This window comes from Anopheles coluzzii, chromosome 3 (genome assembly GCF_943734685.1).
Source record: "Anopheles coluzzii chromosome 3, AcolN3, whole genome shotgun sequence".
Lineage (NCBI taxonomy): Eukaryota > Metazoa > Arthropoda > Insecta > Diptera > Culicidae > Anopheles > Anopheles coluzzii.
Genome location: NC_064671.1, coordinates 86,674,268 through 86,691,224, shown reverse-complemented (window position 1 = coordinate 86,691,224; position 16,957 = coordinate 86,674,268). Strand labels below are relative to the sequence as shown.

Here is a 16,957-nt window from a genome sequence, read left to right as displayed (position 1 = left end):
TTTAACTATACATTTATTTCTCATGAACGTGGCATGGAGTAGTTTTTTCAGTAATTCATCACTTAAAAATGACCACAATCAGAAATCTGGCCTCTTAGCTTTGACCCTCTTGAGCTGCACAAGATTTCGTCGTAATTTCGGGCACTGATCTTGTTGTAATTGATAATTTCACTATAATTCTATCTTTTCTTGATATTCGTCAACTTTTTAAAGAACAATATTACAAACAAACGATGTAAAAATGGCCGAAAATGCTTTCAGACCACTGCATGCACAACAACTAAAACCTCAATGTATGCTACGATGAAACTATTGAAGCTTTTTCATCCAGCTGTCAAAACTTTCCCACGCTTTTTGATCAAATGTTCTGGACGACTCGACCTCTGTATTATATAGACTTTGCTCTCAACCTTAAAGGAATCTTAAAATATCCCCTGTAACAGACGGTAAACAACTGGAGCATTTGAAATATTTCATAAATCCGATGGCTCCATCTGTTGGTGGGATGACCAACCCAGTGGAGCCTCCCTCGCTTTGATAGCTTTGACGTTTCCACTGTACTGTTGTATGGTTTTACAGGGTTTTCGAGCATTATATAGACATGTTCAGCGAGTTGTAGATTCGTTCAGGCATATAATAGACTCTTTCAGCGAGATATAGAATTGTTCGGATGTAGGTGTAGACATGTTCAGCGATTCTGTAGAGCTGTCATTTGTTTTGTTTACACACTGTGCCGCAGGGTTCAATTTTTCATTCTTAAAAGTCCTTAAAGTAGCTAATAATCATTCTCCAAGCTGTTTAATACATAAATTAGTTGAAAAAAGCATATTTTTTCGAAAACCGTTTGTTTACCTTCTGATGAGAATGATCCAACTTGCAGTCCAAGGGGTACGAAAGTGACAGCTCTACAGTATAACCGAACATGTCTACATCTACATCCGAACAATTCTATATCTCGCTGAAAGAGTCTATTATATGCCTGAACGAATCTACAACTCGCTGAACATGTCTATATAATCCTCGAAAACCCTATATATTTATGGCAATGAGATTGTTTGATTACTAAAGACTGCAATTTCAGCCACCACCCAAGTGCCACAAATCCACTAAACGACCACTAAACGGCTTCTAAACGACTCAAGCTCTCTACCTAAACGGAATGTAGAAAGACTTAGTTTAGCAGACGGCAAACGACTCATGCATTCTAAAAATAGCAAAAAAGCTGGTGGCGCTATCTGTTGGTGGGATACCCAAACCAGTAGAGCTTCATCGCTTGGAGGAGAGCTTTCTCATTTCCTTTGTACTGTACTGTTGTATGGTTTCGCATTGAAGTTATGCATCGCTAGAACTAGAACGACGATAAATACTAAACTCCAAAGGAAACCACCAGCACTGAAGCAAGTGAGATTTGAGTAATGGTCATTGGTGTTGATACCCACGTATCTGACCACACGACCATTCTTAAAGATTTTTGCTCAGACAGTTAGAAGGCTATATAGGTCATTATAAGATGAAACTTGTCGAAACACATTGCAAGAAAAGGATAGCAATATAATGATGAGTTGTAATACGCCATCTATTGATCAAACCAATGAAGCTGTGGAGCTTTTATTTTTTTTCTATGGATATTCAATTTTCCAGTCGTTTAAGCTTAATCTGTGGCACTTGGGCAGTACTGGAACAAGCAATAATTGAGTACTGATCGATGGTGTTTGTACCCGTTTAGCTTGACTGACCACACGGCCATTAATATTGATTTTTGCTTGGGAAATTAGAAGCCAATTAGGGCTATGATTAGAGAGGCACTCATGCTAGGGAAAAGAAATAGAATAACATGTTGCGATAGAGTATCTACCCAGTAGTAACTATCAAAATGCTAAATTGAATACTTCTGTAAGTTGCCGTTCAAAAATTTAGGAAATATGTGTTAGGAGTACATTTATCTTGAAGATATATGCAATAGGGCAAAATTTGCAAAATTTTCATCATGAAGAAACAATTCCCCAAGTATAGACTACATCTTCATGAGAATTCAGTTTATTTCCATATATCGACAGATCGCTATCGCTATATCCGTATGGATTATCGACAGTCCGTGTATCGCTTAAGTTAATCTCCTTTTCCATATTTTTTTTTCATTTTTAGTTATTAAGCCAGATTCACGAAATCTTCAAGCAATACTCTACCGTGTTTATCTCTCCATTTATGCAGCACTGATCTTGTCACTGATTGCCCTGAGCTACTAAAAGTTGCCTACAAAATCTTCCTCATGGCGATACTTATTTTCACTCATTTCGATGCGTTTTACGTTCGGAACTAGTTTCGCCAGCTCAGCCGTGTTATTGTACTGCTGCAAATTGTTCTTCGTATGGTAGATTACTAGTCGCTTTAGTTGGGGTAAGGGTGGCAGAAAGGTGTGTAGGTCAGGCAGCTTAAATACGTCCTCCAGTACGAGCATTTCCAGGGCAGGCATTTTTGGCAATTCAGCCAGAAAGATACTCACAAAATCCTGCACGTAAACAAAGTTGAGCCAAAGGAATCGTAGCTGTCGCCAATGTTCAGCGAAACCGTCACAGACAAGTGACCTTGATAGTCCTAGGGACGGTGAGATCTTGCACCATTTGATCGATGGAATGCATGCTAACGATTGGTAGTCGATTGACTTTGAAATAATAAAAATTTTCTCCAAACTAGGCAGGTTAACACTGGCGAACGACAATGGGCATGTATCGTTTCCTAAGAGATGCCTGACTCCAATGTTACGCAGATGAGTAAGTTTAGAGATGTGGCGCAATATGTGCGGGTCATCCACATCCAAGCTAGTCAGCACCAGTTCCTCCAACTGGGTACACGTTTCGCTAATAAGCTGCAACTTTTTTTCCAGAACCCCAATCGTGTCCAAATGTAACGTTTTTAAGCGCGGCATCTGCTGAAGAAACTGCCTCAGGAATTCGATCGGGTCCATGCTATCCATCGCTATTAAGTGCATAATTACGAGCTTTTCAACCTGCTCCACACGCCAGTACCGTTCTTCCCGCTCGTTGTGCCGAAAGTATATTTGGTTCGCGATGCTCTTCTCGAACAGACATAAGGGTAACTCCAGCGAGCGCATATTGGGACAATCGATTACGGTGGGCAAAAGACCCCTGATCGCCAACTTATGAAGCGAGGGGTTTGTAAGTTTGTAATATGAATTACAACCGTCACGTCCTATAGAAAAGAGCTGCTTGCAGAAAATGATAGCTCTTAGCTCCTGCAGACGGTTCATCTTTGCGATGGCATCCGATACATCCTTGACCATATGTTCCGAATACAGTGTCAAATTTAGATCTAGCACGACCAATTGCTGCAGCCGGTGCGGTGCGAAAATAGTTCCAAGTACACCGTTTATCTGCTTGGGACCAAACCGACCATACATCAGACTCAGATGTACATTGCGGTAGACGCGTTGCGTGCGCTGTAACATCTTAGTTGCCCGTTGCAATCTTTTGGTGGGTGGTTCTGTACTGTCCAGATTTTTGCCATCTTCTGCATTAATGCACAGCGTTAAGCGTGAAGTGCAATAGTTAACGAAAATACGCTCCCAGCGCTGGCAGGTGAGTGAGGCCGATTTTAAAGATTCGAGATCAAGAAATTCGAAAATGCTGTGCATAATCTACAACACAAAGCGGATGAATTAGGTTGGACCGTGGCAACATGATCTAGCAACCAGAACAAGCTCACTTACCTCTGGTGGAAGCTTTTCAATGGGACATTCGGATGACGATTGCTCCATTGTACGTTTTCCTTCAAGCGCGGATTGTGTAACACTGCTTCTAGACGACCAACTTTTGTACCTCGACAAATTTTCTGCGAGCTCTTTGTTCTAAAACAACATCTCAGTTTTAGAACAAAATCAGAGGTAACCGTGATTATCGCGGGTTTGTGAAATTTTCACAGAATGGCAACGCTCGCGTTTCGCGACATTACGATCGAAGTAAGCCATACATTCGTGCTAAAACAAGGACGGTTTGACAGATAGAATGTGTCGCAAAAAATTGTCGCGGAAGATTTTTTGGGTCGTCTAGAAGCAGTGTTACGTTGTGTACTCTGTGCTTTGCAAGATAACTTTGAATATTCTTTTCTAGCGTTTAGTTTGCGCCAAATGGTACGGTACGCCTTTTGAAGTGCTTCTACGATTGTTTATCCTTACTTCATATAGCTGTCAAAGTGTTGACACGGATATGCCATACTCTTCATTACTTGAAATTGTTGAAAAGGCCTTATCTTTTACAGCAAACATTTTTATGCAACATTAGCACTTTTTTGCGGAATAATTATATTGACCTTATAGTTTTTTGCTTAAATTTACATTAAATCAAAAATCAATATTTCAAATAATAAAATCGTTTGCATCGAATAAGCAGCAATTCTCCTACCGCACCTGTATGTACCTTGCCAGCTGTCAGCAAAAGTTCCGTTGGTTCAAAATTTCCAAACGGCCTTTTGTGCAGCTGCTGTCATGGTGTTGGTGCCGAAACGGTTCATTCAAGTTTTTGAAGTTACGCCGTCGATTTGAGCGGGTTTATGTGCTGCTGTGTTTGGTGTGTGCTAGTGTCGTCGGTTTATTTGCGGTAAATTGGCTGCAGAATTGTAAAAATAGTGCTGCAAAACTCGATAGAAAAAAAAACGCGAGGAAATAAGCAACCGCAACTGTTGTGAGCCAAAGTGTGCACGGTTCGCGAAATGTATTGAAAGGGTGTTGTCTACACTTTCTATGGAGTAGCATCTTTTTGCCTGTGGTGTATTGTGTCCGTGTTTATTCATCTGTATAGTGGACTGAGCGAATTAGAAAAGCAGATTTGGAGCACAGTTTTAAAGGCAAACTGCTCTCCAATCTCCAGCAACATGGATGAGCTGTTGGAAATGTTCAACTCCTTCATCGGGGAGGCACTCGATTACGAACGGGCTATGGATGCTGAGTTCGTGGTAAGCAACAGGCAGCAGGGAGACGCACAGAGTTGTAGCATGCGCTGTCGGGCTCGGGCAGAAGATCCTACAGCCATAACCGGAAGCGGAAGGGTAACGATTTCTCACATTACCTGTTTGTTTTCCTTTTTTTGGAACAGGAGCTCGAGAAGAAGTTGAGCGAGTGCGTCTCGCTGGCAAAGGAGCGGGGCACACCGGTGCAGAACAAGAAGCGCCCCAAGCGGCAGGCATCCCTATCGGAAAAGGAAGAAGAAGCGAGCGGTAAGTCCGCCGGGGAGGAGGAAGAACAGTCAGAAGCAAGAACATCGACGAACGATCGTTCGACCACAGGCGGCACTGGAAAATCGTCCTCCGCCCGCATGCTCGATGTGAGTGGCGGCAAGGGTGCGGGTGAAAAGCAGGCACCGCAACCGATGGACACCACCACCAGCCAGGCGAACGAATCGTCCGTCCGGCCGTCACGAACGGCACGGCTGAAGGCGCAGGAAAAGCTGAAGGAACCGGCAATAGGCAGCAAGCTGCGCAACGATGGCGGCACGGCGGTGACGATCAAGCTGGAGCGCAACTCGTCCGTCGCTAACAGTACGCTGGTGCGGGGCGGAAAGGAGGCGCTGGTGGCGATGGAGAAAACCACGCTCGAGCGAACGTACGTCGAGATGGAGACGGAAAACGATGCGAACCGGGCGAACCGAATCATTAGCCCGGCAGCTGCCGCTGCCGAGAAGCGGACAAACGACGAAGGCTTCTCCAGCGCAAACGAAGCATCGCAGAAGGAACCGACGAAGCAGGCCGGCAAAAGCGAGCGCGACATGTCACTGCTGGTCGTGCCCCCGGTCATACCGAAGGTGGAGATTGTGTCGGACGAGGAGATGCCACCGCCGAGCATTATGCCGCCACCGAAGCTTCCCGCACCGAAGGTACGCACGAAGAAAAAACCGCCCGTGGGTGAGAAGGGTGCCAAGGACACCAGCGACACGGCGTCCAGCTCGGCCGTGTCGTCGGCCGATTCCACCATGAACAGTACGGCCAGCAGTGTTAGGAGTAGCGCGAGCAACAGCAGCAGCACTACCGCCAAAAATCGGGTGGGACGTCCTACGCGGACGAAAACCAAACAGACGGGCAAACAGGTGGAAGAACCGGTGGCTGCGGAGGCGCCCTCCAACCCTACGACGCCACCCGCGGTGCTGATGGACGTGGGCGTACTGATCGAACCGATGCGCATCAAGGCGGAAAAGCTCTCGATCGTACAGCAGCAGCCAGCACCGGCCGACCGGACGTCCGATAAATCCAACTACGAGGATGCACAGGAGCAGCAGGAGCCAATGGAGGTGGAAACCACCACCAACACGGCGCAGCTGCAGAGCCAGATGCGGCCGCTAAAAATTGCGCTGCAGAAAATCCCGTCGCACGAGCTGCCCCAACAAGCGCACGTCGGCCCGTCCGATATGAATGGAACGTACACGACTGGTACTGCAGCAGGTCAGCCGATTCCATCCGACGGCACGTTCACTATGCCGCCGTCGATACATGACGGCACGTTTACGGTCAACTCGCCGATGGAAAATGCACGCGGTGCGCCGATTTGCAATGAAACGTTCAATATTCCCGCTGCCGGCGGCACACCACCGATGGCCGGATCGGAGCGCCATCCGGACGATACGTACGTGATCGAGAAGAGCGGTGGCTCGTCGGGTGGTGCCGGGCCGCAGCAGCAGCAGCATGTTCCGCTCGCAAACGCCAGCATCATGACCGAGGACGACTCGGTGGTGGAAAACTCGCCCATACAGCCTGCGCCGGAGCAGCCAAAATCAAAAACGACCACCCCCCGTACAAGGGTCGCTGCTACTGACCCTCCCCCAGTGCCTGGACCGAAGCCACAAAGAGGTGCGGCTGCGCTGAAAAAGTCCGCCAGTGCGGTGGCCGACGCGAAGAAAAACAAGGAACTGTTCAACCCGTGCGTGATGAGCCCAATCAAGAGCCGCATCGAGGCGTTCGAGAAGTGTGCGACGGCAACGGGTGGGCCCGCTGCATCCAAGATCGGCACGCCGCAGGCCCAGATCGGGCGGCTCATGAAAACGGTGAGCACACCGACGCTCGGCACGACGGAACCGCACGGCATTACCCGGTCGGCACACGCGAAACCGTACACCTCCTCCTCCTCCTCCTCCTCGTCCGTCTACACGCCAAACTGTGCCGCCCAGCCGCCCATGCCGAAAGCGGCCTCCGCGTCCAAGATTGGCCAGATGCAGAGCAGGGCGCTCCATCACGGTACAACGAGCGGCGGCGGCGGCGGCGCACAAAGCCACTCGCGCGACTCAAGCTGGGACCGTGCCGGCGGTGGTGGCGGCAGCGGTGGAACGTTATCGGCCGCCTCTTCCACCTCCTCGCTGCTGGACGAGAAGAAGAAAAAGCGCGAGGAAAAGCAGCGGCTGGCGGCGGCCCAGCGGGAAGCGATGGAGCGCGAAAAGCGCGAACACGCCGAGCGGCTGGTGCGCGAGAAGGAGGAAAAGTACCGGAAGCTGGTGCAGGAGAAGCAGGAGAAGCTGCGCCTCGATGCGCAGAAGAAGGCCCGCAAGCTGGAGGAGTTCGAGAAGCGGCGCCAGGCGGAGGAGCAGAAAACGCTCGCCGACCAGAAGCGGGACGAGCTGGCCAAACAGCTGGCCGACCAGGAACGGTAAGCAAAGTTTTTTTTTTCTATCGGTTTTTTCAATTCTAATTGGTATCATTAATTTTAGAATCAATCGAGAGCTACTGGACACGCTGAAGCAAAATCAAACGAAGGATGCGCACGAAACAAAGCTGCACAAGCAGCTCTACCAGCAGAAGCTGCGCCAGCAGCAGCAACAGCTTGAGAAGCAGCACCACCAGCAACAGCTGGCCGCGAAAAAGAAGCTGGCGGGTGGGGCGGCCGGCTCCTCCGCCGCCAGCAAGAAGCTGTTCACGTTCGAGATGATCGACACGGACGACTCGACCGACGAGGAGGTGTCGGAGGATACGAGCGCACCGCGCAAGAAGCAGCGACCACCACTGCCAGAATGGTGCCAGAAGAGTAAGTACCTATTTCGAAAGCAACTCCCCGTCTCCCCTCCTTCCCCTCCCCTCTTTCCATTTCGTTTCTAGTGGTTGGAGCTCGGAATCGGACCTACACGATTCGGACTCCGTTTTCGGAATCAATTCCGGAGTTGATTTCGATGCTGGAGTAGATTCCGATTTCGGAGTCGGAAATGCCGAAACTGAGCCAATTTCGATTCCAGAGCCGATTTCGATTCTCGAGCCGATTTCGATTCCGGAACCGATTCCGATTCCCGAACCAATCCCGGAGACGTTTCCAATTTCGGAGACGAGTCCGGTTCCGGAAACGATTCCGATTTCGGAGCCGATTTCGGAACCGATTCCGGAACCGATTCCGGAACCGATTCCGGAGCCGATTCCGGAGCCGATTCCAATTTCGGAGAAGAGTCCGATTCCGGAACCGATACCGGAGCCAATTCCGGAACCGATTCCGGAGCCGATTCCGGAACCAATTCCGGAGCCGATTCCTGAACCAATGCCGGAGTCGATTTCAATTCCGGAGCCGATTCCTATTTCGGAGCCGTTTCTAGAACCGATTCCGATTCTGGAAACTGATTCCGCACCTAATATCCGAAATCGATTCCGGAAGACTTCGGAGCTAGCCGGAATCGATTCCGACTAAAACTTCATTTTTCCCATCACTACTCGTTTCGATAATGGTAAGACTACAATTCTCTTTTGTTGTGTGTGCGTATTTTCATTGCAGCCGCAGACTTCCGCAAGCAGCTGCAACTGCAGGCCCAGCTACAGTCGAGCGTGATCGATCGACTATTCTCCGTGCAGCCGATGACGCCCGATCTGCGCCTACTGTTCCCCTCGATCGATGCGCAAAAGCTGAAGCGTAACTCGAGCGCAATCTGGCGCACACCGCCGCGCCACTCGCAGCTGCCGTGAAGCAGAGGTGGAGGACCCCCTCTCGCCCAGAATGATGGCACTAGGATGTAGGACGTTTGTACGTGTGTGTGAGTTTCTAATTGTAAACGACTGCTTATATGCCGGTTTGAGTTGCCGTATCGTCTCCGATTCGATTTTAATACACACTTTGAGTTGGGATTACGGATTTATTCCGCTTCTTTCTTCTTTCGCTCCGTTTATTTGTTTTGCTGCCTGCGCGACTGGAACACGTGGCGTGTTGTGTAGTATTTTGCGGTATTATTGGTTAGCCCGTTTTGCACTTTTGTGTTGCGCAATGTTCCGTTCTGTGGAAAACTAAGATCCGTTGTCATTTGTTAGGTTGAATTTCACACAACTCATCGATTGGTTTATGCTTGTGTGCGTGTGAACCTCGGAATGCGTAATCTAAATGCGCTGTCCCCGTATTTTTAGGCGTGATATTTTTTATTACATTTGAGGAAGATACGTTTAAAAAGTAATTAATAAATTAAGAATGATTAAGCGAAAAAAAGGAGAAGACATAAATAGTCAAAAGGGAGAGGATATGCAATGTAAATATAATATCACACGGGTAGTGTTTTTTCACAAGTAACCATCACTTTTCTTTTATTTCCTTTGCCTTCTCGCGCGCGTCTACAATGTTTTTTTTTCCCATAATTAGTTAAAGCTTAACATTCGTGTGCCGGGGCTGAACGTGTTTCGGTATCAAAAAAAGCGCACCATCCTGCTTTCGTTGGCAGCCTCTGAAACTTAGTTAAAAACCTTCCCCTAGCACCTTCAATAAAGTGCCAGGGAAGTTGTGTAGTAGGCAAACAATTATCATACAACGTATACAAAATTTAACATTTCAGTGGTTTTAACAAACAGTGGTAAAGAGAGATAGAAAAATAGATCGTACAAAAGATCGGGATTTTAGGGGTAGAGCTGTGCAGATTCTTAATTTCTTTTTGTTTCATTTCGGCCACTACTCGAAGCAGCATTGTTAATTGACAGGGTTCTTCATGTTTGATAGCGAGTGAAACTGAACTTCGACACTACTAGCACACCTCTACTCTGCGTCTACTAACTACTGCTACCGCTACGCATACGGCTACAACTTCGGCCCAGCATGTTCTACTACATCTCTCTATGTGTGTTGTCACATCTCTATAACAAAATTGGAACTCTTCAAAACGTGTACAGAGGACACGCGCTGCACTACTCTTTTAGTTTGAAATCTATTTATAATGCCAATTTGCCAATGGTTTCTCTATACGCTGCTGTGCAAGCTTTAACAAACTTTCATTCTTTTTGCCTGTGTTTTAAACATCTTTTCTTGTTTGTTTGTTTGTTTTTTGACATTTTACAAATGTTTGGTGTTTTGCGTGTTTTCTTTTGCTTTATTTCGTGTTTTCCTTTGCTCATTTTTAAATACTCTCATATTAGTTTAACATTTTTCTTATAATTTTTGTTTGTTTGTGTGTGTTTGTTTTGTAATCTTTTTGCCTACACACTAAAAGTTAAAGTTATATTTATTATACTTTTGTTACAAAAAAAAACACTAGAAAAGCATTTCCTAACTTCATAAGTATTTCAAGCCCGCCGCGCTACTCGCGCGCTGCTCATAGTGGGGAGAGGGTAATATATTTATAGGTAGTGGATTTGATGCTCACTCACACGATTCGCGCCTCCTCCTCCTCCTGTATAAATATGTTTGTGGTTTTGTGTCCCCCCAGCACGTGTTTTTGTTTATGCGTACTGCACTAAATTCTTCCAAGTCTATCACTTTACAACTTCGGTTTTTGGTTAAATTACTAAGCATTCTTTTTATCTAATCGTTAAAACACTAACGCGCGTGTGTGAGTTATTTTGTCTGTTCACGTGTTCTTGTTTGTTTGTTTGTTTAGTTTGTTTGTTTGTTTCGTTTACCACTTTTCTCATAAACAAAATTAACCGTCACAAACAGTTGGAGAGGTAAATAGAGCTCATACAAATAAAAACATTCTCGAAAGTGTTCTCGTCTCGCCTCAGTAGAAAATCCTAATTGTGTGTGTGTGTGTGTGTGTGTCTTTGTGTTTTGCCTAAAAATGGTTCTGTTGTTGTTTTGCTTTCAGGTAGAAACGTTTGCAAATGTTTAATAAGTAATGTGTTCCAGATTTCATTTGATTATGTTTTCGTTTGTTTTGATTTGTTTCGTATTGTGATTTTGTGCACTTTTAGGTGTTTTTTTTTTGCTGCAGCTTCTTCTTCTTATCTTCTGTTTGCGCGCTTCAATCAAAGCACTCGTCTCTGTGTGTTCAGTCGGGTAGACGAGTGGAGCCAAAACACGGCACTGCTGGAGAGGGAATAAGAAATGGAAGGTGGTTATGGAGAGCGGAAAGGAAAGCGATTTTTCACCGCGTTCAAGCCTGCTCATCCAAGGAAGCGCGGCGTTTGATAGCCGGAAGAGAAAGCGCCTCTCTTTTGTGTGTATGTGTTTGTGTGTTTGGCTGAGAGAGTGTGTGAGTGTTTGTATTTTCTTTTATGTGCGCATTTTGCTCTCTGTCTCTACAGTTGCCCAAAACATATGCTGAATGATATTATTTACCTATTTGTTTTTAAATGTGTAAAAATCTGTTCATCTCTATTCATTACTATTTCTGGTAGCTAATTCATGTTGAACTCGGTTTCAAATTTGATATGTTTCTGTTACGGTTTTAGTTTTAGTCATTTTAGGTTCGCATACTGTTTGCTGCTGATGTTTGTATATATTTTTTATATTCGTTTTGTTTTTTCATTCTGTTTCTCGTTCCATCATCAAGTTTTGCACTACAAAAGCCGGTCCGGTTCTATCGTCCGAAGGAGTCGTCTGCGGCGCACTACTACGCACCGCACTTTGCAAAAATTTGGCTAGATATAAATTGATGTTAATGTTTTTTTTTCTTTTCTACCTTTTTTGTTGTTGGTGTATGATGTATCCGTTTATATATTGGCTAAAAATGTTAGTTGCTAGTTGATTTCACTCGATTTTATATTGCTTTTTTTTTTAAATCTCTTGTACCGCATTTTGCGCATAAAAGTACCAAACAGTAAAACAGCACAACCCACCACACAGCCACACCAAATCCACAAAGCATACAAATGACTTCGAAACATCCTTTTTGGAACCTTCCGGGGAATGTGTGTGTGTGCGTGGAAAAGGAGTCGAGGTGAAAACTTACCCACAGTTGCTTCTTTTGCATGTGGCCGATGATTTAGCTGTCGTCCTTCGCGGTCGTGTTTCGCTCCAGTGCTTTCAAAATATTCTCCTTAAGCCTTTCGTACAGCAGCTGCTCCCTGTGGGCCTCCGTGACGGCCACCTCACCTGCCTGTTGGATCGTTTCCAGTGGCTTTTGCTTAAAGATCGAAAAGTAATTCGGATCCTGGCGGATAATGTCCGACAACTGGCTGCACTGCTTCTCGGACAGCTCCAACAGTGCCCGAATTAAACGGTTCGTTTCCCTATCGCCTGTCTCTTCACCGTCACGCGGCTTACTGCTGCTGCTGCTGTTCTCCCCAGCGGACAGCTCCATCGGTGCCGGGGCCACTTCCTTCGACGCAAACAGAATGAAGGCCGGCTTCAGGCGCATGCAGAGACCGCGCCCAATACACAGACCGCAGGCCGAAAGCTGGAACGTGGTCGGTTGTACGCTGCCGCCTCCTTCGTACCGCTTGATGGCGGCGTACGTTTGCAGCAACATTTCCATCAGATCGCTCACGGGCAAGCACTCCCGTTCCGCTTCCCGGGCAAGGATGCGCACCAGCACGCTCAGCCTACCATCATCCTCGTCGGCAGCAGCCGCCTTCCCGCAGCAAACCAGTGGACGCATCTCATCGAACAGTGCACGCTCGTCCGCCGAAACGCCCTGCAGCGCCTCGAACAGCGTCTCGACCTCGCTCGGCTCGAGCCGCAGCAGCTCCACGATCGGGAACCGACTGCCATCGATCCGGATCGCGCCCGGATCGCTCGCGTCCGACACGATCTGCACGTTCGTTTCGAGCGAATGCTTCGCTATCCGCAGCCCGATGTCGATCGCGTGCGCATCGTTGTTAAAGTACTCGCAGCAGTGGTCCTCGAACCCGAACAGTTTCAGCGCCACGATCGCGTTGTTCTTCATCATCAGCTCCGCCTGCCGGATGCTGATGGTCGTTTTGGTCCAGAAGCAGATCGAGGCGGCGTGCGCGAGCCGCGTCTCGATCGACGCGTTGTAGTAGTTCGAGTGCATCGCCGACAGTGTGTCGCAGATGACGAGATCGCTGATGATGTTGCCCGTCTCGTTGATGAAGTTGCACACCTTGAAGCCGGTCGCGATGCTGTGGCTGGTCGAGGCCACGCCGGACAGGGCGGAGATGTGGGGCATCGTGCCGAACGTGAGGACGTGCGCGGTCAGGCTGAGCCAGGCGGTGCGCGATTCGGAATCGAGGAAAGGATTGAGCGACTCCTGGTGGGCGCTCTTGTCCCGCAGCACATCGATCGACCGGCCCGTCGCGTACAGGGCCGAACCGATGCTGGCGGCTACAAACGGGGTGGCGATACCGCCCGACAGAAAGATGGCCCCGGTAGCGCCCGCAATTCCTGTGCGAAATGGAAAACAAAAGCGCTGATTAGCTACCGTTAGAGGATTTTCTTTTCTTTTTTGCTTCAAACTCACCAATAATACCCGTCGCAATGTCGAGCGCCTTAAAGTAGTACGCCTTCCAGGCGGGCGTTTTGCCCACCTCGTACAGTACGGTTTTGTCGTCGCCCGCCTCCAGCCGGCCCTCCCGCGGGTACATCATCTCCGCCGACGGGTACTTGTTGTTGCGCAAAAAATCCTTAAAGCTGCCGTACACCCGGCCGTGCGAGTCGACGTACTTCGGCTCAGTGCCCACCCCGAACTGGTACCGGAACAGGGCCACCTCGTACAGCTTCCCTTCCGCGTACAGCTCGATCGGCAGGATCGTCAGCTGGCACGGTTCGTCCGGCGATTCGCCCCCGATCTGTGCGTACATCTGCTGCGTCAGCCGGTCGATCGTTTTGCGCGACTCGGCATCGTAGAAGCAGAGCCGCTCCATGTACTCCTGCTGCAGCTCGTCGTCCGTCCACTCGTTCGGGTCCTTCATCGTGAGGTTCAGCGCGTACCCGAGCGTGTTCTCGAGCGCGGCCCCGGTCAACATTTGCGGCTCGTCCCCGCGGCACGCACCGCCCCGGTTGAGGAACTTTTTCATATTCTCCTTCGCCCGCTCCATCCACTCGTCCGGTCCGATCTCCATGCTGGTGGTGGTGGTGGTGGTGCTCGCTTCACGTCAAGTGAGATTTGCTCTTATCTATCACGTTCGTAGCAGCCGGCAATGGCGCACTTGAGCAGAAGTGTGAATTGTGCAACGTTCGTTTTTGCTCGCCCGATGGGTATGACTCATCGAATGGTGCAACAACAACAAGAAAATGGAAATTTGTCGAAGCAATACGGCGCAGCTCGGTAAAGCGGACACACTTAGCTTCAACCACCAACCAGACACTACCAGCAACTGATTTACCACACGCCGGATGCTAATGAGCTCGACTCGAGGCAGGGTTTGTTGTTCTAAAAAAAAATAAGAAAAAAGAAAAACATACGTTACTATTTAACGAGCAGGCAGCAATCAAAGCAGGCAAAGTAAATAACAGAACACAGGCATTAGCGCAGGTGAGAAAATCAATAAAATTTCGATTTTCTTCCACACTTCCGTAGCTACTACCAACTAGTGATGGGAAAAATAAAGTTTTCGTCGGAATCGATTCCGGCTAGCTTTGAAGTTTTGTGGAATTTATGCCGGATAGTAAATCCGGAATCAGTTTCCGAAATCGGCCCTGGAATCGGAATCGTCTCCAGAATCGGAATCGGGTCCGGAATCGGAATTGGTTCCAAAATCAGAATCGGCTCCGGAATTGGAATCGGTTTCGGCATCTCCATAAGAATAGACGTTTGAATCCAATGATGCTACGCAGTGATAGCCGCAAAGAATCATAATTTACTTGTAATGATGCTATTAGATTTGGTAGATGGAATTGGATTCGATATGTCAAAGCTCGTTTAACAGAAGTACTATAAGTTTAACAGAAGTACTATATTACTATGCTTCAAAAAAATGACTTCGCATTGCCCTAGATTCTGTACCGAGAGGAATTTAACCGTCGGAGAGATAAATAAATAAATAAATAAATAAATAAAGTTTCAATTAAATGCTGGACAAAAACAGACATGCTTTCAGCGTATTAACAAGCGTTTAAGTCGTTCAAATAGAAAAAAAAGATCGCTTCTCGGCCTAAAGGCTAAGATCAAAGTGAATAATAATTTAAAAAAATGAAATGGAATCCATTTTGACAGCCGAATTCCAATTCCATCTACCAAATCTAGTAGCACCATAAACGCTCCATATTCTTATATAGATTCCCGGACTGGTTTCCTTTCTGAAATTTCTTATTTCAATTGAAGAACTGATTTTCATTCCGAGTCTAATTCCAACCCTGGAGTCAATTCTGATTCCGTTTCCGGAACATATTGAGCGATTCCCAGGTCAATTCCGATCCCGAAGCCGATTCTGATTCCGGAATCGATTACAGAGCCAACTCCCGAATCAGGTAGGTCTGATTCCGAGCTCCCACCACTATTAACAACCTACCTTTGCCTTCTTCTCAGCCACACCGTGGGAGATTGATTATCTCATGGGGAAGAATGGGGATAATTTGTCACGAAACGTGGTCCGACCCGAAATGTGTGGCCAGCAGCTGTTTTGCGATGCAACCCGTTCCTTGGAAGGTTCCGGCGGAGTGTCCCTGTGTTTTGAGCTGGAAGATTGTAGATAGTACGGGATTGCAATTTCACAGCCAACGTAGTATTCCGTGCGGAGAGGAGACGGCAGCTGGCTCTGCCAAGGCGTAGTAGGCGCTTGCTACTGGAAGAGATAACATCCTCCCAATGGCTTTCGTTACACCGTTTAGCAAACAAAAACCGCGAGGTCAATTGGAACAAAGAGAGCTCAAGAGCACAAACACACACAACACGCTTGTAATACTGCTGTGCTTGATCGATTACACCCAAAGTAAAGTGGAACTCCAGATGGCGGGCGGGTCCAAAGTGAATGATGTTTCTGTGTTTTTCTCGCAGTGCAGTTTTGGATCGATTGCGATTTGATACTGAGGCATCGATTACTAACCCACAAAATGCACACACACACACACCTACACACACACTGATAACGGGAAGCGGAGTGGAAGTGGCTTTGCACCGTGATAAAAGAACCAAAAAGAAACAATGAACTCAACAACACACAGCCTTTGCTGCTGCTGTGAAACACGCACGCACACACACAGACGGGTCACGGAAATGCGCTGCGTCGTGGACCGTGATCGATCACCCAGCACCTCCGTGCGATGGTGGGCGTTTCGTATCGGTTGGATGTTGGTGTGGGGCGGCTGTGAAAAATGAAAAACTGCCCTACCTTGCTCGCTCTCGCTCTCTGTCTCACTCACTCACCCACACACTCGAGAGAGGAAAACAGCCCTTCAAAAGGGAGGGAAGGGAGGAGTGGGGAGATTGAGGAGGGTTAGGAAAATGCCAATGCATTTGCCTGAGGTTGCGCACGTTTGTTTTGATTCTGTCTTGATGCGGGGCTGGAGCGGGGGGGGGGGGAGGAAAGCGATAGGGCAGGGTGTGTGCATGGGCGAAATCAAAACACAACACAGCTGAGTGTGCCGACTGACAGTTCGCGGTGGACAAAATTGCTTTTAGGTTTTTTATTTTATTTTTTCCGAGGAATTCTGTTTAGAATTTAAAGAATAATTCTAATTCTAATTCTAATAGGAATTCTAATTGAAAATGATTTACAAAAATATTTTCGTTTTATATTACATGGTCGCAGAGATGAAGGTGTTGGTCATTGAGACAACGGTTAGAGTAGATAAAAATATAATAAAGCATCATTTTTTGGAGGTTATTTGCACGACGTTTCTTTGGAAAATGATTGTATTTAAATCAACCAATTAAATGTGTGTGTGTTTCGGTGT

At 47.3% G+C, this 16,957-nt stretch overlaps 3 protein-coding genes and 1 long non-coding RNA gene across 4 annotated transcripts; 2 read left to right on the top strand and 2 right to left on the bottom strand.

Moving 5' to 3' along the window:
• Positions 1-2,008: 2,008 nt before the first annotated feature.
• Positions 2,009-4,247, bottom strand: LOC120959814 (uncharacterized). Its single transcript, XM_040383469.2, has 2 exons — positions 3,728-4,247; positions 2,009-3,655 (listed from the first exon to the last, which is right to left on the bottom strand). The coding sequence occupies exons 1-2, from the start codon at positions 3,773-3,775 to the stop codon at positions 2,243-2,245; spliced, it is 1,461 nt and encodes a 486-aa protein (XP_040239403.2). The 5' UTR covers positions 3,776-4,247; the 3' UTR covers positions 2,009-2,242.
• A 239-nt stretch (positions 4,248-4,486) lies between these two features.
• LOC120955270 (uncharacterized) lies at positions 4,487-9,104 on the top strand. Its single transcript, XM_040375985.2, has 4 exons — positions 4,487-4,968; positions 5,109-7,642; positions 7,704-8,017; positions 8,747-9,104. The coding sequence occupies exons 1-4, from the start codon at positions 4,888-4,890 to the stop codon at positions 8,932-8,934; spliced, it is 3,117 nt and encodes a 1,038-aa protein (XP_040231919.2). The 5' UTR covers positions 4,487-4,887; the 3' UTR covers positions 8,935-9,104.
• Positions 9,105-9,509: 405 nt separating this feature from the next.
• On the bottom strand, positions 9,510-16,557 carry LOC120955271 (uncharacterized). Its single transcript, XM_049609160.1, has 3 exons — positions 15,574-16,557; positions 13,584-14,495; positions 9,510-13,507 (listed from the first exon to the last, which is right to left on the bottom strand). Exons 2-3 carry the CDS (start codon positions 14,182-14,184, stop codon positions 12,147-12,149), a joined length of 1,962 nt encoding a protein of 653 aa, XP_049465117.1. The 5' UTR covers positions 14,185-14,495; positions 15,574-16,557; the 3' UTR covers positions 9,510-12,146.
• Positions 14,459-14,706, top strand: LOC125907382 (uncharacterized). Its single transcript, XR_007452599.1, has 2 exons — positions 14,459-14,567; positions 14,643-14,706. It is a non-coding gene; the product is annotated as an uncharacterized LOC125907382 (long non-coding RNA).
• Positions 16,558-16,957: the final 400 nt, after the last annotated feature.